This window comes from Choristoneura fumiferana, chromosome 22 (genome assembly GCF_025370935.1).
Source record: "Choristoneura fumiferana chromosome 22, NRCan_CFum_1, whole genome shotgun sequence".
Lineage (NCBI taxonomy): Eukaryota > Metazoa > Arthropoda > Insecta > Lepidoptera > Tortricidae > Choristoneura > Choristoneura fumiferana.
This window is the reverse complement of record NC_133493.1, coordinates 3,392,298-3,415,983: the sequence shown is the minus strand read 5'-3', so window position 1 is coordinate 3,415,983 and position 23,686 is coordinate 3,392,298. Positions and strand designations below refer to the sequence as shown.

At 38.1% G+C, this 23,686-nt stretch overlaps 2 protein-coding genes across 2 annotated transcripts in view; one reads left to right on the top strand and one right to left on the bottom strand.

Moving 5' to 3' along the window:
- Positions 1–4,089, bottom strand: part of LOC141440489 (phenoloxidase-activating enzyme-like) — a 41,493-nt gene extending 37,404 nt beyond the window's left edge. The window contains exons 1-3 of the mRNA XM_074105016.1: positions 3,942–4,089; positions 3,619–3,726; positions 2,290–2,452 (exon numbers count right to left, since the gene is read on the bottom strand). Coding sequence (XP_073961117.1) covers positions 2,290–2,452; positions 3,619–3,726; positions 3,942–3,996 — 326 coding nt within the window. The 5' untranslated portion in view covers positions 3,997–4,089. The remainder of the gene's footprint in view (positions 1–2,289; positions 2,453–3,618; positions 3,727–3,941) is intronic.
- LOC141440176 (cell adhesion molecule Dscam1-like) overlaps positions 1–23,686 on the top strand; it is a 267,224-nt gene that overhangs the window by 169,510 nt on the left and 74,028 nt on the right. The window lies entirely within an intron of this gene.

Genomic DNA, 23,686 nt, shown 5'->3' with positions numbered 1-23,686 from the left:
CAAATTGAAAATTGTCTGTGTCACGTCAACATGAATTTAACGCGAGAAAATTTTCGTGCAATGATTTTTTATGACTTTCGATGTCATTTAAGTCAACAAGAAAGTTATGATAGACTTCAATTGGCCTTTCATGATGAAGCCCCATCTCGTGCGACCATTTACAACTGGTTTAATGAGTTTAAACGTGGTCGCACTAATCTCTCCCATGATCTGCGTGAGGGACGGCCTTCTACGGCGACGACTGAAAATAACATCAGTGTTGTGCGGCGTATGATAGAGACTGACAAAAGAGTGACGTATCAGCAGATTCGGACAAGCTTAGGCATCGGTATGAGTCAAGTGCATAAAATCCTCCATGAACATTTAGCGGTCAGGAAGCTTTGTGCGAGGTGGATACCTCATAATTTGACCGAGGCCCAAAAACTCCGTCGGGTTGATTGGTGCCGTGAAATGATGCAAAGATTTAACGGAGGTGACTCAAATGCTGTTTTCGACATACTTACGGATGACGAAAGCTGGGTTTACTGTTATGATCCAGAAACCAAGAGACAGTCTGCTCAATGGGTGTTTCCTTTCGAGGAGTTGCCAACTAAAGTGAAGAGAGGTCGAAGCGTGGGAAAAAAGATGGTGGCCTCGTTCTTCGGAAGGACAGGTCACTATGCGACAATTGTTTTAGAGGATCAAAAAACAGTTACTGCAGAGTGGTAAACTAACAATTGTTTGCCACTTGTATTGGAAAAAGTTCGGGAGAAACGACCTCGAAGTAGGATCCTTCTTCACCACGACAACGCCTCGTCGCACACCGCCAGGCGAACGATCGACTATTTAGTGACGTCAGACGTGGAATTACTGGGTCACCCGCCGTATAGCCCCGACCTCGCACCTTGCGATTTTTATTTATTCCCGAAAATAAAAGAAAAACTTCGAGGAAAACTTTTTATGAACACCGAGGAAGCAGTGGGTGCGTTTCAAAAGGCCGTCGAAGAGACCCCTAAGGACGAGTGGGCTAAGTGCTTTTCTCAGTGGTTCCATCGGATGCAGCGGTGTATTGATGTGAATGAACACTATTTTGAAAAGATATAATAAAACTAATAACTTGCTAGTTTGCTCAGTTTTTGATTTTCTAAGAACTTTCAGTTTGACCCTCGTAATATGTAAAACTCACGTGTTATAGGTTACAGGAGGATATTCTTAATCAGTGGAAATATTTGGCTTTGAGCTTTATAATACTAAAGGTATAAGAAATCGTCCATTTTTCTCGAAAATTTTAAGCTAAAAATAAGATAAAATTCTTATTAGTTACAGCGCTCTTAACATAAACTTGACAAAGACCAAAAAAAATCGCCAATGATTTTCCTCTTAACTGAAATTTCTTTGGACCTGAACTTTATAAGGAGCCAAAACTAATAACATTGAGTCACTTCACTTTTCTTTTACCTATCTTTTAATAAGAAACATATTATCAAATCAGCCTTGTTAGACTAATACTTATTATAAAGAGGAAAGATTTCATTGTTTGTAGGCTCCGAAACTACTAAGCCGAATTAAAAAATTCTTTCGTCGTTGGGAAGCTACACTAGGCTATATTATATTTTTTTTAAATTAGGGATCCTTACTAAAATCCAATAATGTAGCCCAAGGTGTAAAAAATGACCTAAATAATTTCTTACATCGCGTGCGCTGCGAAAACTATTGATGATAGAACAAAATAACGTCATTATCTACAAAAAGTGTCACGACAGGATATGTCTAACTATTATATAGTCACAATAAGTGTTCTTTTATTTTATTATTGAAATGCCGCCACTAGAAACGACTCTTTATTTGTAACTTGGAATTACTTGATCCTTGAATTTTGAATTGGTGTTTATTATTAACTTTTTTAATTGTCAAATCCAAAAAGCCTAACGAACAATCTTCTTCTTATTATTTTGTGAACTTTTTTTTCCTTTATTTTTTAGACAGACAGACAGACGGACGGTTAAGTCTAACTAAAAGGGTCCCGGTTTTACACTTTGGTTACGGAACCCTAATAGTTTCAGGTGAAGCTAATATAAAAGCGTTAATAATATATTACGCAGTGATGTAAATCTTCGTGCTTGTTTTCATAATGTTATCTATAAAATATTAAACAAAAACAAGATAAAAAAAAACCAAGAGACAAGTAGGTAATGTCATAATCAATAACTTAATGTTTCATCCATAAACTATCGCATACAATGGAACTAAAATTTGTCTGAAGAGGGCAGGGGGAGAAGGCAGATCTTGGCTACATGTTCAGCTACTTACGGGATGTTCTTAATCATTGCTGGACCCACCACGCAGTGAGCTGCAGTCAGGACATAGCGCCCACTGATCAGCGCGCCTACGCAAAGTTGCTTTATCTGATGTTCCCTTTCATATTCTATGAGCGCCAGCCATGGATACTGATCGATCCCAGCTTCTGTACCACCTGATGTAATTAAAAAGTTATCAGACTGATTGTTTGAAGTAGATCTGCTGCATAACTTTAGAGATGCAATCGTGAGAAAAGGACAAAAATACGCTTTAGACTACGCTTGCTCAGTAACTGTACCAATACCCTAATAAAAGGCGGAAACTTTTTCATTGAACCTTCTCAAAAATATAGGCAGTATTGTTTGGAATTTCATTACTGCCCTGCTGTCAGGGTAATATAATAATGCTCTGTAAATCTGCATTGTTTTAACATATTTAACGATATCCCATGCTATGGCAAAGACGAGTAAAAGTAATTCGTTCCCGCTTTACTATTTTTTTTTTTCATATGGTTTATTTCAATCCAATTTATGAAAAGTGTAAACAAAGACGCCATTTACCCGACCATAGACATTTAGTGATGTGAAAACCTAGAACCTAGTGCAAAATCATTCATCTGTTCAGTAATTAATTTTAATAATTTTTTCCACCATCTCTACGCTAGTCTATGCTACTACAGATTATACTCATGTTTCATTTAAGCAATAACGTCAGATTTTGACGAAGACTTTTCGAATGAAAATTAATATTGAAATAAATATTAATTAGGACAGAAAAGCCATATTTCAAAAGAGAAGTAGAAGAAATCAAGTGAATTTTGGTGAAAAAAGTGATTATACATCTAGTTAAAAGACACGAATTACAGATGAATGTATTATTGATGCGATCCACTTGGGTGTTTAGTTTATACAAGAATTTTGATAAAATCGGTTTGCTTACACTTTATATAAATTGGATTGACATAAACCATAGTCTGATTAGTGTACACATTATACACACGAAAAATTACAGCTCTATTACGAACAGTCTCTAAGCTAAGCCGCAGATGGACAGACAGACGGACATGTTCAATCAATAAAGGTACCTTGTAACAATAGGACTCCAAGAAGCCCCTCCAACACTTTTACCCCCGTAATAAGCTCCAGGGAGTTGAGAACGTGCAGCCGGCTTGTTTAGCCGGTGAGAGTCCGGCACTGTCTGGACCCTCCTTTCCCAGTCGTCCATATTGGATATTTTCCGACTGCACGCCGCCATTAACTCAACCAAAAAAAAACAATAGGGTACGTCGTCACTGCATAATATACGAGTCATTGCGCATTCGACCTTCTCGGAATCACTTACCAAAAATTTTGGGTCCTAGACCCTCAAAGCCACAGCAACCGCTTGCGGGATCTGACGGTTGGGCGCTCATGGTGCAACTAGTCGTATTTCCATTCTCAGACGGAGTGGCTGTTCAAAGTTCAAAATCAAGGTTTACCAACGACCAATGGAGCTAAGCTTCCTTGGTATCCAATGACCGGACCGGATTATACAAATGGTAATTAACGAACATTGTTTTTAGACAGTTAACTGTAGCTTCTTTTATCTGTAATTTTGACTGGGCTTATCTAATTTGGTTGCTCAATAATTAAAATATCGTATATTTATATCTGTTTCCAACTTACCGTCTTGAGCGTTACATAAGTAAATGAGAGCGAGAATTAACCATATTGCAGACATTTCTACTAAAAACACTAATTACATAGTTTAATGTAAAATTTAGTTTTTTTTTTACACTGCCACGTATGCTCCGCCTGGCCGATGCCTACGGGATGTCTGGGATGTTTAATCACAGAACCACGTCTCTTATACATAACAATATGTTTAGTTTAGTAATGTCCCAAGTCCCCTAGAATTGCACGTTCTGATTTAGTCTTACTGCGTTTGCGTCAAGGTACCATCAGCCACTGTCTATCAATTTTTAAACAAGTTCCTATCAAATTAATATGTCGTTAAAGTCGAACTTTCAAGTTGACAGACACGTCATTATCAACTTTAGGTTATCAACTTTTGATCACATATTTGGCTGATGGTACCTACTTTGAATCACATATTCGGACTAGCTATAGCCGGCGGCTTCGCTCGCGTTAAATTCGGGGCAACATAGATATACTTTCTACAATCCTATTTTTCCTGTTTTGATTGATTTTTCGGAGCATTATGTGGAAGACACAGACAGTCGTTGTTTTAGACAGATGGTGCAAATTATTGGAATTCAAAAATCGACCTAAATAATTATAATACTAATCATAATTCATACAAACTTTGAACTCTTGTTTCACATATTCAGGGGTAGAATTCCAGGAAACGTTAAAGTAGGTACCTATGTGTTTCTTTTGCCCGCAACTTCGTACACGATATAAGTATAATTGAATTCAATACAAGGCTACCCTGTCCCTGATTGAATTGAAACAGGCTTATTTTACCCCGGGACATTGCAAAGTTCCCACGGGATAGATATATGATTGTTTAAATCGATAAAAAAAAACACTTTCACTAATAGAAAGCTACAGTTTTTGACTGACATTGGCTACCTACTTTTCCTCGGGAAAATGCAAAATTCCCGGGAGATAGAAATAAATGACTTCTACATTAGGACCACTTAAAAGATCTTTCACTAATAGGAAGCTACACTATTTTTGATTGACGTAGGCTACGTTTATCTCGACAAATTCTATTTTAAAATCCTTAATTGTCAATCTAAGCATTGTAGCTTTCTATTATTGAAAGATTTTTTTAAATCTGCCTCGAACTTGAATTCAGTTATAATAATCCCACGAAAACTTTTCATTTTTTTTTACTTAAATAAATTAGTATGTAGCCTTTGCTAATTAAGGACAGTGAAACTTTCTATTGGACTTGAATGGATTTTTTCGTAGTTTCAGACATTATCCCCAACAAACAAAATTGAAAACTAATTTTGGTTAAAAGTAGTTACTACGTTTTGTCTTTGTTATTTTTTGAATGTTTTTATAAATATTGATTTTCATTATTTAATACCAAAACTAAGTAGCGGCCATCACAATACACCTATGTATGTACTCCGAATTTCATCGACATATGTTTTGTAGTTCTTGAGTAAAATGCCTGAGTGTGACATATGGACGGTCAGAACAAAAATAGAAAGGTTCCATTTTGTCGTTTCGACTACGGAACCTAAAAATCTGCTTTTAAGTCCAAACGTTTAGGCTGAGCGTTAATGAGTTAGTCAGGTCTTCTCTTTTTATATATAGATTATACAAAGAAAACATGTGTTAATTTATTTCTCTTCACGAATTTATTCACTGTTTCATAATCCTAACATAAAAAATAACGTTTTTCTTATACAAATTTCCATCCCCCTTATTACTCCCTCAGTGGTGAAATTAAAAAAAATGGTGAATCACATATTTATTTCTATTCGAGAATCGTTCGCTTAGTTTAAGAAAGAAAGAAAGAAAGAAAGAAACATTTATTCGTGACAAACATAAGAACAATGAATAAAAAAAAAATGAGAAAAAAAAATAGTTTTATGTATGCCACGTCCCAAATCAGTTTCAGAAACATACTCGTAATTGCAAAAGTAATGTTCTACTCATGCAAACTTCTATCCCCTTTTAAACTCTTTAGGTGTAGAATTATAAAAAAATGTGAAACATGAGACATGAGTTAATTAGAACTGTTCTTTCATTTCTCTTCACTTCAATGTTCATTAAGTTTCATAAAACTAAGCCTAAAATAAAAGTTTTCTTCTCTTTCTTATCTCGTGCACATGTCATAAAAGGAAATCCTCTGTGCAAAATTTCAGCTTTCTAGGTTCAAGGGTTTGGGCTGGGCGTTGATGAGTCAGTGAATGAATGAGTGTATCAGGACTTGCATTTTTATATATATAGAAGAAAAATAACGTGGTAATTACCGAACAGTAAAATGGGACCATAATGCATGATAACAAAAGTACCTAATTAATAAATATAAGAAGCATTTACAATACCTGGGAGTCTGAATTCTGAATAATAGTATAAATTATTATTGTTAGCCTATACTGTCCCACTGGTGAGTAAAGGCCTCCCCTCGATACTATACTTCCTCTGGTCCACTAAATACCTCAGTCTTTCAAGAAGTAGTCCACATTGCCGTTTAGGTCTGCCCGGTCCGTGGTGGGCGTCCACTCAGTGGTTATTTTGGCCCATAACTATTCCGGTATGCGGCAAACATTACCAGCCTAGTCCCACTTCAGCTTAGACGCCGTTCGACCGACATCAGTGATGGTTATTGTTCCGGATCTTATCCAAGAGTCTCTAAATCCTGCGCTCCATGGGTCGCTGGCAAACCCTGATTTTGGACTTCAGAGCTTCCGTCTAAACCGTTAATAAGCATTCGTTCGTTTTTAAAGAATATAAATATCTATCACGAATAATTATTGTAGTAGAACGAAAGTTGAAAGTGAACATGTTTTCGTGATTTTTTTAAAAGAAGAAAAAACTAGTCAGAAATGGTCCTTCAGCATGACTCCTTGCGGCCGACGGTCGTAACAATTTAAGCGTTAAAAGAACAATTGAACTCGGCTCATTTTTTAAAGTAATTATAATATAATTACACTAAACTAAAAAATATATATGGAGGAATACATCTAGTTAATTAACAAGAATAGAGGCCACATTAATTATTTCACTAAATCTTTTTAAAGAATAATTTTGGAAAAATAACAATAACAAAATTGCAACGTTTCAAGCTAAATATAAACTCTCTTACCACAGTTTAACCCCCTGTTTCACCATCCATTGATTAAATTTATTTGACGGATAAATGTGATGCCGTCTCTGTTTGTTTTATTCCCATAGACGGAGACGGCATCACATTTATCCGTCAAATAAAATTAATCTATGGGTGGTGAAACAGCCGCTTAGACTATTAGAGTTGTTTTTAACCCCCGCCCGAAACATAAAGAAGGGTGTTGTTAGGTTGACGCCAGTATCTGTATGCGGCATTGTACTAGCTCTCAAACAGATGGACCTATTTCGATGTGATGTTTTTTTTAGTTGAAGCGAGTCTTCTTGTGGTGGTTCTTAGCTATGTTTCATTATAAGTTTCGACGTTTTTGTAATTGTACTTTGAAATTATTTAAAGTTTATTGTTAATTTTGTCGTGACATAATATGGTGTAGTTTTATTTAAATCGTCGTGACAAAACACTGTAACAAAAACAATCCTTGGTTACAGTGTTTTGTCATATACTTATAAGTACGAAAACTGTACTTTAAATTTTAGTTATTTATTGGTAATATTAACACCATCAATCTTCCCACGACAGACATGACCAAAAAAGTCAAGAATAATGTTTATGCCAAGATTAGATACTATTTTGACCTTACATTACATAAGTAGGTACTTATACGTGTTTGAACAATCTGGCCTTAGTATTTAAAAGGAAACAAAGGTTCATTAATATAAACTAAACTAGCGAAGTTTTTTTTTATTCGACTGGATGCAAAACGAGCAAGTGGGTCTCCTGATGGTAAGAGATCACCACCGCCCATACACACGTTTAGGTAGTCTTTAATATTCTCATTATCATTAATTTTTTACAAATCCGTAATAATTAAAAATCAATATCGCGTTCCGTTGCCAAATCATCAACAACATTCTGGCATAAACTGACATAATTTCAGAAGTTCTGTCTTCACCACCAAAACACTTACTTCAAGGGTATTGCGGGATTGTTATGACAAAACACTGTATCTATAATATAAAAGTGAACCGTCAGAACGGGAAAAAACAACGAAACAGTGCAGGATGGCGCTCTACAACACCATTTTGATACGTGTCTCTCAAACAACGCATTATTTCTCTGGAATTCTAAAGCAATTCGATTCTTTGACCTTGGGAATCGCGAAAAACTTGAGAATATATGACATTGGGTGTGTACATTTTGTATATTAAGCAAAATAAAATCACAAGTTCGAATTTCGAGCCAAAAACGAGCGATCTATTATCTATGCCAGTGTTGCTCAGATCGAATAGTTTACGCGTGCGAAGCCGCGGGTAAACTCTAGTCTTATGATAACGGTCGACGAAAAACGTCAGTGCTGTTTTGACAAAGCACTGTATTCAGACACACAGTGATTAGTCAAAACAAGACCCTATGTTTTAAAAGTTAGTGTTTTTCGCTTTGAGGTTTTTCATTGATTTTGATACAAAATGAGTGGTCTGTTAGCAGGCATATATAAATATGGACCCGAAAAGCTCAATTATTGATGTTAGCACAAAGCATTGTAACTTAAGTTACAGTGTTTTGTTATGACACAGCAGCACAACCCTATAAAGGTAACCTATATTTCCTTCAAACCCCGCACTCCGTGACATAAAAACAATATTCCGGGAGTCCCTGCGTTCGCACGGAGATATTGGATGCAATCCAAACGTGTGTACATCCTGCCGGGAAATTAAGATAAAATCTCGGGACGAAATGCGCCAGTCGTTAGCGCGTGGTACCGGGGACAAGCTTATTAATGGCTGGGTTTCTACCAGAGATTTGCGCGGAAAGTGTTCTTCATGGACCAATAGAAACGCTTCATTTACCTATGCTCGCATAGCACCGCCACAGTATACTTAACAAGTTTCCCTACAGTAATCCGACGAAGACGTCTATCGTGCGGGGCATGAGGGGTGAGGCGCAGGTGGGAGGAGCCCCAGCTGCATACTTTGCCGTTCTTAGTAGCTTGGGACAAGTCTTCTAGGGCTACCGCGTTTTTTTTACATTTCAATTTATAATATGCCTATTATTTTTTCAAGAGTATACTGGTGTGCTGGATATCATGGCTGCAGCATCAGCTCGTCGTGTTGCCACCACTGCATTGTATATAGAATCAATTACTGATCAAAACGAATCCAAACACGACATATGTGCTATTATTTTTTATAAAGTGTACTAGTGTGATGGATATCCTGGCTGCAGCATCAGCTCATCGTGATGCCACCATTGCATTGTATGTAGAATCAAATACTGATCAAAAGGAATCTAAACACGATATATCTGCTATGGTTTTATCAAGAGTGTACCTACTAGTGTTCTAGATATCCTGGCTGCAGCATCAGGCCGAGAATTCCATAATCTTGCTTAGTTATAGAGCATACATGGCTGTTTCAAATTTTAGGTCCCGCATATGTTTGAAAGTAAAGTAAATACCATTATGCGTCAAAGATTCCTACCGCAGCGAACAAAAGAGCTGATAATCTTGAAACGGCTAAACCGATTTTGATAAAACATTTCTAAGATCCATCGCTGGAAAACCAGCTTTCAAATAAAAAAAAACGCATTCAAATCGGTCCACCCGTTTAAGAGCTACGGTGCCACAGACAGACACACATAGGTACACACATAGCGGTCAAACTTATAACACCCCTCTTTTTGCGTCGGGGGTTAAAAATAGAAATAATAAATGAATTTTTTTAGTGCATGTTTTAAGCACAATAACAATATTATTCTGAATTTTATTTATTTATTGGTTTGCCAACAAAAACAATTTAAATAAAATTTTCTGTTGTAGTTTAAGCTTTGTATGCTGTTGAGAATACCTAAAGCTTCATCGATCTACCAGTTAAATCGCTAATCGCTGCCGCTGCCGCCTATGACTTGCACGGCATCGTTAGCGCCGTCCGCTCCGCATGGATCCCTGATTTCCCAGCTCACATGTAGCACTAATGTTTTTATCTAGAATACTCTTTATTTTTCGTCGGGTTATTAAAATTCTGTAATTACAAACTGTTATTATGTTCCTCCACTTTGAAATTTTCAACACGCTGAGCGGAGGCCCTTTATGGTGTCCAGTCGTATCTCCACGTAAACCTAGTTTTAGAGAGAGAGAGAGAGAGAGAAACATTTATTTACATATATTCGATACACATAAAAATACATTAGATGGAAAAAATAAAAATAACATCGAATAGTTTAAAGTGGACCCCACTCAGCATGATGTTACGGCAAGCCGCAACGCTGTTTTTCAGTGGGACCCATTTAAAAACTAAAACATATAAAAACATACAACCTTTGAGTATTTATCTAGAATGGAGCAGCCTTGAAGCGCATTTCCCCTCTGTCAAAGGTATGAACCCGCCGGGTATACTCGTTTAAATAAAACTGTTTCGCTCGCCTCTCGTGACATTTCGGAACCGTACTTGTCAGTGAACAGAGCTCCGACAAAAATGACTGGACTTTTAGTGCTAGTTGTAGTCTGATTACTGTTAGATGGTGGTACTTATGGAACCAAAATAAAATAAATCTCTCTTTCTTTTTCCGCAGCCACGCGTGCAATACAGCTTCGTTTGTGCGAGGGCATATACAAGACACAAAAAATTTATAACAATGTTTTTGCGGGTTATTTATTCGCGGTAGTTCCAGTAGCACCTTCAGTTCTTGCAAAGGAGCAAAGGCGAAAAACACGCAGTGCTTCCTTCATCTCTGGCGAAGGAATTAGTGTCAATAACCTAACCAACAAAAAGTTCAATATCTCAAAAACGGCTGAAACGATTGAACCGATGAAATGAAAATGAAATGAAATGAAAAACATTTATTCGAGACACAAAAAAATATCAAAAATAAAATAAAAATAAAGGAAAAGGGAAGGGTAAGTTACAATGTGAAATTATTTTATGTGCCCGAAATGGTCCCGCCTCAGCATAAATGCATACTCCTCTTATGGAGTCAGCGCTGGTCTTCCGGCGAAACCATTTTAAAGGCGGAAACACACCAATAAAACGCGACGCCACGCCACGTCGTTCAACGCATGTTTCTGGAACTGGTTAGTTCTGACACGCGTTGGAGGGCGTGTGCAAGCGTGTCGTGGCACCGGGTCCCAAATAGTGTGTTGGCACCTTAATCAGTCAAGTGTCGTGCAATGCAACACGGCCTTATGCGGTACGCTGAACGCAGCCGCTGCACTTGAGACGGGCAGCGCCGTCTGGCGGCGATCAACCGACAACATGTTTAAAAACCATCGCTAGAAAGCCTGAATTAAAAAAAACACTTTCAAATCGGTCCACCCGTTTAAGAGCTACGGTCAGACAGACAGACAGACACACATAGCGATCAAACACCCCTCTCTTTGTGCCGGGGGTTAAAAAAACGCAATAGTTCCTTCGAAGAAACAGGCAAAGGAACTACTGCGAATAATCCGGTTTTGCTTGACCGAAACTGGCCGCAACTAACGTTTGTTTGTTTTACATTCAACTAGTTTTCCGATGCCCGTAAATACGTCTGAAAACATTACACAAGCGCATTAAAACGTCGTATAGAATTAATTAAGTAATTCACGCTTGCAAAGACTTTTTGGCAGCCAAATCCCTTTTAATCTTCCATTTTCTTTGTTTGCAACATTCTTGGAGCGAAGTCGGACGTCGGAAGCATTGGACTTGGTTATTGGCACCTAAACTAAATGTTTCTCTCGGTTCCAGTGTCCGTTGAAATGGATTAGTATTTTAAAACGCGAACATGGTCGGAAATGTAAGACGCTTTTCTTTGTGAGTAATGGATCTTTATTAGCAAAGAAAAGGCATTATAGATTGCCGTTGGGGCCGAAAAGTTCTTGAATAGAGACCGCGGATCGGCATGTGCAGCGTAGGACGTCCACCCACGAGATGAGCTGATGACCTGCAGGGCTACTACGAAACTCGAACCTCGAAGTTCGTATCGTACCGTCCCTCTCGCTCTCGTATTAAATAGTATAAGTGTCAGAGGGACCGCACGACACGAACTTTGAGTTTCGTAGTAGCCCTGCTGAGGCCGTATTGCCCACAGTATTGCCTGACGTTTCTGACGCTCGCGATTGCAATCAAATGACAGTTTGCGTCCCCCAACGAGATGGACGGATGACCTGGTTAAAGTCGCGGGTTCAGGGTGGATGCAAGCCGCTTCCAACCGAAGCATCTATAAGCCTATGTCCAACAGTGGACGTCCTACGGCTGATGTAATGATGATGATAATGTCAAAGCATTATCCTCGTAAAACTAAATATTTAAGAAGCGGTCCGATTAGTTTCAATTTATTCAAGCTTTTATTTAGTTTCACCTGTCCCGTTGTCTGTCTGTCTGTAGTCAAATCTTGCAAGTTAAATTCCACCAAGTTCCAGTAGTCGGATTGACTTGAAATTTGGTATACTGATGAGAATTGCGTGACAATACAATAATCTGGTAGTGACATCCTGGTAGGCCGGCCAGGATCGTCCCCGCAGGACGGAACTCTTCAACGGTTAATGGCATCGATTTGAAATTTGGTATGCAAATGTAGTTTGGGTAACTATATACGTACAGTCAACAACAAGTACAGTCAGTAAAAAAAGCTTGTATTAAAAATTAAATTTTTACCTATAACTTATTAACAACTAAATAATCGGATTTTGTTGACAATTACTAAAACAATTGACGATATCAGTTTTCTGTTATCATCCAACCATAAAAAGCGACAAACTTTTTGACGGCTATATCGACCGTTTTCTTTGTGTCGATCAGTGCGTCCTTTTTCATTTAACTTAGTCGGAAAAGGAGAGCAACAAGCGAATATACTCGCTAGCTTCTCGGAAATGCGTTGTTAGAACAAGACATATATATGTTGTACAACTCCGTATCGAGTCATTTTCAAGCCCAGTGAGCCGGGTGATGTTATCTATCTACTGAAACGACAAATCCGATACACAAATAAACAAATTATTTCCCATTCGAAATAGAATTCACCCCCGGTGTTATTAAATATAAAGGAAATTGAAGTGTTTTATTCGAATAGAAATATTTGTTTCATTCAAATTGAATTCTGCGTCGTTTTAGATATGCCGAGGACGCATTTGTCTGTGACAGTTTTTACCACCATCACCATTCAGTATTTTCGTATATAAGGTACCAAAAATTCAAGTTACTATAGATTCTAGGTCCTAACATCTGATAGCATAGTGAATGGTTGTGTTGCTCTGAAGATGAACTCTGGTTGAGTTCGAAACGGGTCAGTGTTTGTGGTGATACTTAGTGACCTTGTGTAATTTGTGTGTTCTTATAGTGTGGAGATGAAGCATGGACACAAATTTGTTGAATAGGTAAGCAAAGTAATTGTTTTAGTTGATTGATACTTATGGATCTCCGCATCTCCGCAAAGTAACACTTAATTCAACAAACTTAGTAAGACTTGAAAGATCACGTACTTCCACAGGTGATATCATTCATTATAAACGATGATTTCAAAAATGATAATTTCCAGCGATGACGCAGCGTAATCGTCGCGTTTCCACCCTGATTGATGGTTATCCATTGTTCTAGCCGAAATATTCCGATGCTCGAAGTTATAGCATTAATCACTGCCAATCAGCGGAAGGCCGTGTTAGGTTTTTATTAAGTTGAGCTATAAGAAGGAAAGTTTACGGGTAACCTTCGGGCACACTTAAACACGTCACCTGTTTTCGTAGACGACAGAGACACAATCGACACAACCGTCAAAAATGAGTCAAACAAGAACTTGTGAAGAAATGTATCTGTCATTCGACTGTCTGGCTTTCACGGAAGTTGGTATACCAAATTTGAATTCAATCCGACCAGTTGGAGAAGTGAGTCAAAATGTACATGCAAGATTTTACCTAAAAAAACAGGACAGGTTAAATAAAAGCTTGTATAGATAGTTTTTTTTATTTTTTATTTGACAGTATTTGACAGCATAGTGCCACAAGAGTTGAAGTGAATGATCACACACAGCTACATGTCGTGTAATGATAGCAGGATTTTGACATTTACTCATTCATTTCATTCATTCTCCTTTTGTGAAATCATTTTTTTTTGTAGCTGTGTGTAAAAATTCACTTCAACTCTCGTGACACTATCTATACTTAGATAAATACTTCACTGAAAATGCTCATTTTTCGTGTGTTCGTAGCGTATTGTCAATCAAAACAAATGGTGGTATGGAGATAAAAATGATTGTCAAAGAGACTGGCAAAGTTCAGTGCTTATTTATTTATGCACAAATAGCGCAGTAAATAGGTAAGTACATGGTCATAAGGGCATTACTAGGGTGACTCGATCTTACCCACGACTCAGTCCGCGTAGAATTCGGTATCGCTATTCCGCGGGAACTATGCAATTTTCCGGGATAAAAACTATGCTATATATCCTTCCCCGGGACTCAAACTATCTATATACCAAATTTCATATAAATCGGTTCAGCGGCTTAGACGTGATGAAGTAACAAACAAACAATCTCTAACAAAATATAAATTAAAGGATAAGTTCGTCTTTGTACATCTTATTATCTTGTGTTCTGTTATTTTTAGGTACAATAAAGAGTTTTACAATACAATACAATTAAATAAAAGGAAAACCATGAAATCTTAAACTATTTTATTATTTTCAAAAAATGGTAAACTAACTAATTAGTTGCTTGAAATGGGCTCCATTTTGTTTGGATACACAAATCTTCTAACGAATTCATTTCTATTACCTTTAATAATGTAAATCGTATTCTGAACTTCAACTCTCAACTCTTTACATTGCATAATTCGCCTGTATTATGAGTTTTATTTAACTCCGCACCCGGCGGCCTTGAGCGCCGATGCGCATCGCGCATTGGAGGTAGTTTGCACGTCGCCGTGCTCATTCTGCCTACTAAATGTAAAAATAAAATAAATTAGATATATTTATATATATATATATATATCGCTATCGTTGTTTTGTGTGTTTGTGGATCGCAGTGCAAAGTTAAACTTGGGTTAGTTTATGTACTGTTTTTGTTGCATGTATAGCATTCTTGTTTACATAAAGATTTTTACTTTTTTTTTTTAATAGATTATTATTTTTTTTTAAATAATATATTATATTTTAATAATTTAAGATTTCATGGTTTTCCTTTCATATAATTTATCCAGCTTGTTAGAGAGATTTCATCCTTATAATTTACCCAATAATAACGATTGATACAATAACAGGACAGGGTGTAATTTTTACAGATTTTATAGTCAGTTTGATTTCCAGGCGTGCAACCAAAAAATCGAAAATCTTTGAATGCAGTTTTCTTTCTTTTCAAAAACCAAGGAATGTTTTCTTTGAGTAAAATTTTCTATCTACAGTAGGTATTAAGAGTACTTTCCCCTCATGTGGCATTACAAAATTCCATCCTGTAAGTACGTACCGCTACTTTTCTCAAAATGAAACGGTATGGGCTATAGTTCTCACGCGAGCCTAGTGCAGATTACCGCCTAGGGAACATCACTTATTTTGGGATGGGGATAGAATTTCAAAGTAATAATTTCTTAAATTAATTAATTTCGAAAAAATCTGAGTTGCGAGGCCGGGTTTGAACCCAAAATTATCGTGCGACTATCGAGTGAAGCGTTACGTATCGTCGATCGAGCGTTACGTATCATCGATTGAGTGTTACATATCAACGGCCGAGCGTTACGTATCGTCGATCGAACATTACGTATCGGCGATCGAGCATTACGTATCGGCGGTCGAGCGTTACGTTAAGACGATCGAGTGCTACGTATCGACGATCGAGCATTACGTATCGCCGAATGAGCGTTACGTAGCGTTGTCGAAAATGTACGTTCGATTTACAATTTCAAATAGTAAATTACACTAGAGCTGCAATAGTACTGGCCGTCCGTTGTCACACTCACCCGCTTTCAACTCTCATCACGTATTCCGTTTGTTTCCATCAAATATGCACGCTGTTTAGTGTCGCTGGATCAGCCGACGCTTTGTCCACGGGACAGATACGAATACAATAACAATACAATTTAACACCATTATCATCATCATCATATTAGACGACCAGATGGCCTAGTGGTTAGAGAACCTGACTACGAAGCTTGAGGTCCCGGGTTCGATTCCCGTGTCGGGGCAGATATTTGTATGAAAAATTCGAATGTTTGTTCTCGGGTCTTGGGTGTTTAATATGTATTGAAGTATGTGTCTATTTATATAATTATATTTATCCGTTGCTTAGTACCCATAACACAAGCTTTGCTAAGCTTACTTTGGGACTAGGTCGAATTGGTGTGAATTGTCCCGTGATATTTTTATTTATATTTATATCATCATCAGCAGCAGCTGGAATACGTCCACTGTTGAAAAACGCCCCCCCCCCTTAGAATGCCACAAATGAACGACAACTCGCCACTTGCATCCACCGGTTGCCCGCAACTCATACGATGTCGTCAGTGCACCTAGTCATTATCTTTGGTACAGGCCTCCTTCTCAAATGAACCGGGTTGGAGCTTTACGGGGAAGAAAAACATCGTGAAGGAATCTGCATGGCAAACCATGGTATGTGTGAAACACCCAATCCATACTGGGCCCACGTGAGAACAACAGCTCAAGCCCTCTCATTCTGAGAGGAGGCCTGTACCAAGCAGTGAGGCGTTTATAGGCAGGATGATAGATGATGAGTATTTTCATCGAGTTTGTCGGTATTCTTCTGCAACTAACTAAGGAGACACTCTTGATGGTCCCTAAAAATACTTCCCAAGCGCCTTAAGTTAAATTTATAGATAACTTCTCCGTTGTTTAGCAACAATGCGCAACGTAACAGGGAAAGTTTTAATAGAGCGGCAACTTGTTCCAAGGCGGGACTTGGGCCAACTTGGGCCAATTCGAGCCCACTTAGGCCAAGTTGGGCCCCATCCACCCGGTGTCCCATTATGGGACAAACCAACCTGACAGCGACTGATGCCATGAATTTTGTAGTACATTGACTTATTAATATCTAAGTGGAAGTTTTTGAGAAACTAAAGCTTTTTTGCCTACGGATTTTTTTCTTTTTTTGTTTATGTCTAACAAAAATCAACCTAATCTAGAGTTGTCGTTTTCGAGGCTTAAAGACTCGAGCCCTTAAGACTCCAGAGTCTTAAAGACTCGACTATATTTGAGAATTAAATTGGCTTATTTTATGCGTATGGATGCAAGAAACCGTCTTTGCGGCCTTTGACTCGTTGAGCCTCGAGAGTATTTAGGGTTCGAGTCTTTAAGCCTCGAAATAAGCGTTTTTCACACCACTAACTAAGTAATCCCATTAGTAGAATACGATATTAGACAACTCCTCTAATTTGACATAAATACTAGTATCCTATACATATACATACTATTATAAAATATAGATTACGGCCAATGTGTAGCTCTGAAAAAAATCAGTTGATTTAATTAAGAGAAGTCTTTTCGTTCCATTTTCCATACAAACGTATAGTCCCGGTCTCATTTGAAAACTAGGCAACAGAAATAGATGAAATTTTGAAGGTATGGACTAGACGTAATTATCTATGCCTGTGTGTAATATCAGAATTACAGACTAATAAAGCATTTTTACAAAAATCGAAAAAAACCACAGGCATAGAAAATATAATGAATATCTTGATTGTAAAATATCATTGATCTCTGTGCTATACTTTTCGTATAATATGAGGACAACGAAACCCAAAATTAAACCGCCCAAATCTTGAAAAGCCTACAGCTATATCGATATAAATTACGGACGTCGCTGCGGAAGGCATGGGGGAGCATGGGGGGGCGGCTGCGAGCGCTTATGTCAAGAGCGATAAAGACAGCAATATCCCAAACGAATACCTAGCGCGGAGACGTGTAGGGATCGACCAATCATATTAGTTGAATCCACAACTCGTTTCCGCCTCATTATTTGGAACCCCGAATTTTTGGAACCCCGCTCCCATTCAAGATCCAAGAGCGAAGAAGAAGAAAAACGTCTATTACTAGACATAACTAGACTTTCCCCAAAAAAATCCGCAATAACCGGTCATGTGCCGCCCGCATTCATCGGACGTCGGTGACCTTCATCAGGTTCAGGTTTGTATTTTTAGTGTAACTTACCTCCCATAGACTACGAGCAAAGTGGGAGTGATTTTATTTCTCGACTAACCCTATAGTATGGGGTATCGTTGAATAGGTCATTTAAAACCATTGGGGGGTTGCCAAGACGATTTTTGATAAATAATACGAGTAAATTGTTATTTTTCTATGAAACTTGAGCGTGCTTGACTACAATAGAAAGTATCACGTAAACATCAAATAAGACGAATATATTCAACTTTCTGTTACTCCTCATCGGGAACTAAATAAACAAATTCGGATAAGGAAAAGTAGGTTAACAATAAGGTTAGGGGGGTTAGCCTGGGGTCCGTAAGATAAACATGCTCTTCTGAAATAAATAATGTTATTTATTTATGTCCCGGTTGTTTACTACCATAGTAATAGCGAAGGTAATGTCTATGTTATACCTCTTCACACTTAAACCGCTGATTTAGATGAAATTTGGTATGAAGATAGCATCATAGAAATATTTTTTGACTTATGACATATTATGGTTGCTCGAAGAATTGCGAAACTGAAATGGCAGGGGGCGGGGCACATTGCTCGCAGGACTGATGGCCGATGAGGTCAGAAGGTTCTCGAATGGCGTCGGTAGGCCTCCAACGAGATGGAGCGACGACCTGGTTAAGCTCGCGGGATCGCGGTGGATGCGGAAAGCACAAGACCGGTCTGAGTGGAGAGCCTATGTCCAGCAATGGACGTCTTTCGGCTGACATGATGATGATGATCATTATTATTTATTATGCGAGGGTGGCAAAGGAGCATGCGGGTCATCATAAAATAAAAATGATAGTTGGGTGCATGAGATTTTCAGATCGATAATTGACAGCTATATAAAGGTAGTCAATAAATTTTATGTCAAATCACGTAACAAAAAAGTTTAATGCAAAAACCAACGTGTCCTCTACATTCCGACCCAGCGGGCCAGAAGCGAAAACGAATATCCGCGATTTAATTAAAATTGTTAACGGTCCGAATTTTCGTTGAAAATTGTGAAGTTAGATGTTTGAAGGGTTAGGTATATTTGTTTTGATTTCGGGAAGTTTGTTGACCTTGTGACCCAGGTTTTACAAGCTATTATTTAACTTGCACTCTGTTTGTTATTTGGGTCAAATTATGCAAATATTTCTATTACGAAGTGTAGTATGGATGATATGATACTTAATGCACGCACTTTTCACAAAAAGTATGGTCCGCAAAAGGTTGTACCTATTAAAAAAGAAAGAGAATAAAGAAAAAAGGAAGAAATTTGTTCACTAATACAGAAGACACACAAATGCAATCTGGGGGCACGGCAGTATCCCCGCCAAGTCGAGCAAATACGTACCATCCTTTTCTCGAAGTTAAAATTTACACAATTACACTCAAATAATAAAAAGAAACCAGTGTTTAAATTGAAAAAATTACATCGCGGTCTCTATTGGAGCTGCACTATAAACAACATTGCTAAATTTTCATGACTCTATACCCAGCGGATGAGATTTAGAGATTTTATTCCGATCCTGTGGGTATATATCGAGAAAGAGTACCTACCCTATGTGTTATTCCAGATGTCCAGCTATCTACATATCAAATATAATGACGGTAACTTCTGGAGCTCGCACTAATAAACAACATTGCTGAACATTTTCACTGACTCTATATCCCAGCGGATGAGGTATTTAGCAGCATATTTATTTTCCGGATACCTCCAACCACTGGGTTGAAATATAATCGAAGGCTACGAAGTGCTAGGATTACCTCCTAAACCGATTTAAGACGTGAGTTATCCGGGTCAGAGTGTCTCAGGTATCTGCAAAATATCAAATTTCATCCAAAAACGAACGACAACTTGCTTCCTGCATCCACCAGTAGCTCGCAACTTTCCGCCAACGCTGCGTCTTCCGGTTGGTTGTCTCTCGATAATCTTTCTCCCCACGATTATTAGTAGTTCCACTGAACCAAGTACAGTAGCAGGCAGGTGGGTGTGGCAGGTGGTAGGACCTTGTGCAAGGTCCACCCCGATTGCTACCACCATCTTGCTCGCTAATCCTGTTGTGAAGCATGGAGAGTAAGACAGCCGGTGAAATTACTGGCACGTGAGGTATCCCATCTTAGGCCTCTACGTTGGCAACTCGTCTGCAGTACCCCTGGTATTGCAGATGTTTATGGGCGGTGGTGATCTCTTACCATCAGGAGACCCACTTGCTCGTTTGCCATCCAGTCGAATAAAAAAAAAAGTACACACACTAGAACAGAATGCAGATGCATTAACAGCGGAGCATGCAAAAATATCTGATCGTCCTACCGGCCCTATAGAGTCGGATATTAGTGTGTCAGATATTAGTGCTAGTGGTATGTACTCCTGTTCATAGTGGCGTGGTGGGAAAGAGGCGCGCTGGGAGAAGAAAGAAGTCCTGACTTCGGAAATACACGAAAGGACAAGAATAGCCAGCGTTAGAGCTATTTCGCTTGGCTAAAAACCGGAAACAGTTCAAATATTAAAAAAAAAAAAAAAAAAACTAACGGCAGACCTCCAGTAATGAAAAAGAAAGAAAGAAAGAAAAAACATTTATTGCCACAAAACACATCAAATAAGATGAATAAGCCTTAATAAGCCTTCAGAAGAAGAAGAAAACTTACATCAGTTTGAAAATGCAAAAAATGAACTTACCAAGTTCGCCGCGGCTTAGTTAGTGTCTCGAATCAGGCGGATAAGGCTCAAGATGCGGCAAATTATGAATTATTCAGTTACGGCCCAGAACAGATTGGGAAACGATGGTGCACTGCGGACACAAAAAAGCTAACACAACGAAATTAACACAGTTGGAAACAAATAAAAAACATTGCAATAAATGAAAATATGTACATACATAATTCGATTTAAATCTGGTTTAAATCGTTTGTTTCAGTTTTCATTATTATTATTTGTCTTTTGGGTATAGGTATTTTAAGTTTAAGTTAGTTTTATTTTAATTGCTAAGACGAAATGATATATTTAATTGTTATTAAATATTTTATGTTGTTATAAATAAATTTCCTACTCGATGTTAACAGGTTTTCCGTAAATTAGGACTTTTTCGTCATCATAATCAGCCTACAGCAGTCCACTGCTGGACATAGGCCTCTTCCATGACACGCCACAACACTCTGTCTTCAGCCCCTCGCATCCATCCGCCGCCAGCGACAGTCTTAAGGTCATCCAAGCACCGTGTCTCAGGAAGTCTTTATAATATTGACAAAATAAATTGTTCTTTAGGTTGTATAATTTATTTTATCACTACTTCTAAAACCAAGTGTTTTAGTCTTATTACTGTAAAGTGATGGTGCTAAACTGATAGAACCATAGAAATCTCTCGGTATCTTTCTTTTCTTTCTTTCTTTAAACAAATTTTAAAAACATGCATAGCGTTTTCATTAAAGTGACTCCTCTGTCTCCAGTACGGCGCGGGCCGACCGAGGTTTCGACCCACGATATTACCAAAAGCCCAGGAGATGTATTTACGTAATTTGTTTCTCTGATGTTTGGACAAGGGCCTAAAGCTGTGGTCATGGACGTAGCGATTTTCCGACGTAGCCTTACTTCAACTGAAGTAGGCGTGTTTGTTTAAATAATAATAATGCGGCTAATTATTGAACCTTTAAGTTGGTTTTAATATCAACCATTAAACGAGCAAATGTTGTACATATAGTATTTATATAATGTACTATTTCCATGTGTGTTTTCATGTATCTTTTGGTTTATTTGTTGTATTTGTGCCTTTTGTATTAGTGAATAAATGTCATCCTTCTTTTTTTCTTTACTTACCATTCATCTCATAACTATAACCTTACCCGCCACCAGTCTGGCCACAACCACGTCCTGTGGCCAGAATGACGAGAAGGTAATGAATCCTATTATTCAAGTGGCATGATCATTGTTTACCCAGTTGATTCTCTGTCGCAGTAGCAGTACCCCTGCTTTTTCGTAGGGGTTAAAATTGAGGCAAATTTATGATAAATTAATCCATAAATCACAGTTAGAATGCTTGAATGATAATCTAATAATTTAAGCGATTGATATTTTCTTATTTTTTTTAATACATCTCACCTGGTGAAAAGTGCAGATGAGGCCGAATGTTGTACAAGTATCTCACTGGTTCAGTAACAGCCTATAGGCAGAGTCATTCACAATGACGCGTGCCGTGGTTCTTATTACAATGTCGTTAATGTCTAATTTTGACAAAATCACGCGTCTTCGTGGATGGCATATATTCGCTCTAGCGTTGAAGAGCCCTAGGTTCTAGGTGCCCTAGGTAACTTGAAAATATAGACGGTGGGAGCGAATACCAATTTAATTAATTACTAATGGCTTGTTGAGAAAACAACTTGATTCCCACCGGCGTGCCTACATTCTTTACGTCAATAAAAATAGCTATGGCAAAGACTATTACCACACTCGGGACTTATTCGCTAACAAAGAGTAAGTACCTAATATTGCCACGACGTTTCGGTGTGGTCACGAGTAGACTGAAATGTCGAACTACCCGTTCGTACTTGATTAGAATCCCGGGTGTACAATTAAGTATTATAATATGGCAATGTTTGTGTAAGAACAGTCATCTACAGAGAAAAATTACCCCCCTGCGATATATCTATGTACCGCAGTGGAGTCACATTTATCTGCAGTTAAAAATTAAATAAATCAATCTATTTGTCCTACCTACAAAGTTATAGTTGCCTGCTTACACTTAAGCAAACCGAAACATTTTATGTACCCATTTAACGATCCAAAGTTAGTTAATTACGTAAGTTAGAAATCCAAAACCCCTAAAAAAGTTACTTTACATCCCCAAGCTTAAAGCAGACAAGGGTTCGGATCAAGGACATTTGAATGACGCAGGAACCCAACAGGACTATCACCATATCAAACAGAAATACGAAAACTTGCAACCAGCTATCTAGACCCCTCTCAGAACAGGGATATAAATGTTCTCACTCCATCCCACGTACAATACGGGGGACTCACAGCTCAAGCGTAATGGTCTTGCGATTCCATCGGACTTGCAACCAATGTAACTTGATATATTTAAAGTAATGTGCCGTCCCCGCGGTCCTGCTAATATTGGGGTGTCGGAGCGGGGTAACAGGTCAATTTAGAATGGAAGCTATAGTTTGCCATATACGTTTTGACAACTCAGTGGACCGAAATGGGAAGCGCTGGAGTGTATGACCGTGTATAGGTATGCTTATGTTTATTCTAATACTATATATCGAATGTGTGCTGGAGTGTGAAAATGAATGCGACGTCGAATGGAATTGGGGTTGCGGATGAGTTTATTGAAAATATTATGTATGATTATCACCTATTTGGGAGTTGTACAGGTGTAGATAAGAACCGACTTAGTGCATGTCAGATTTTATACCTACTGACAGTTTTGTACTTTAGCACTTAGCAAAAAGTAAGTTTTTAGGAGCTTTTATTAACTGGCCGTGTTTGTTTGTTGTTGTTGGGTCAAATCTTGCATTACCGAACTCTTAATAAAATAAACCTACTTCGTTTACTTGGGCTCCATTACCAACGT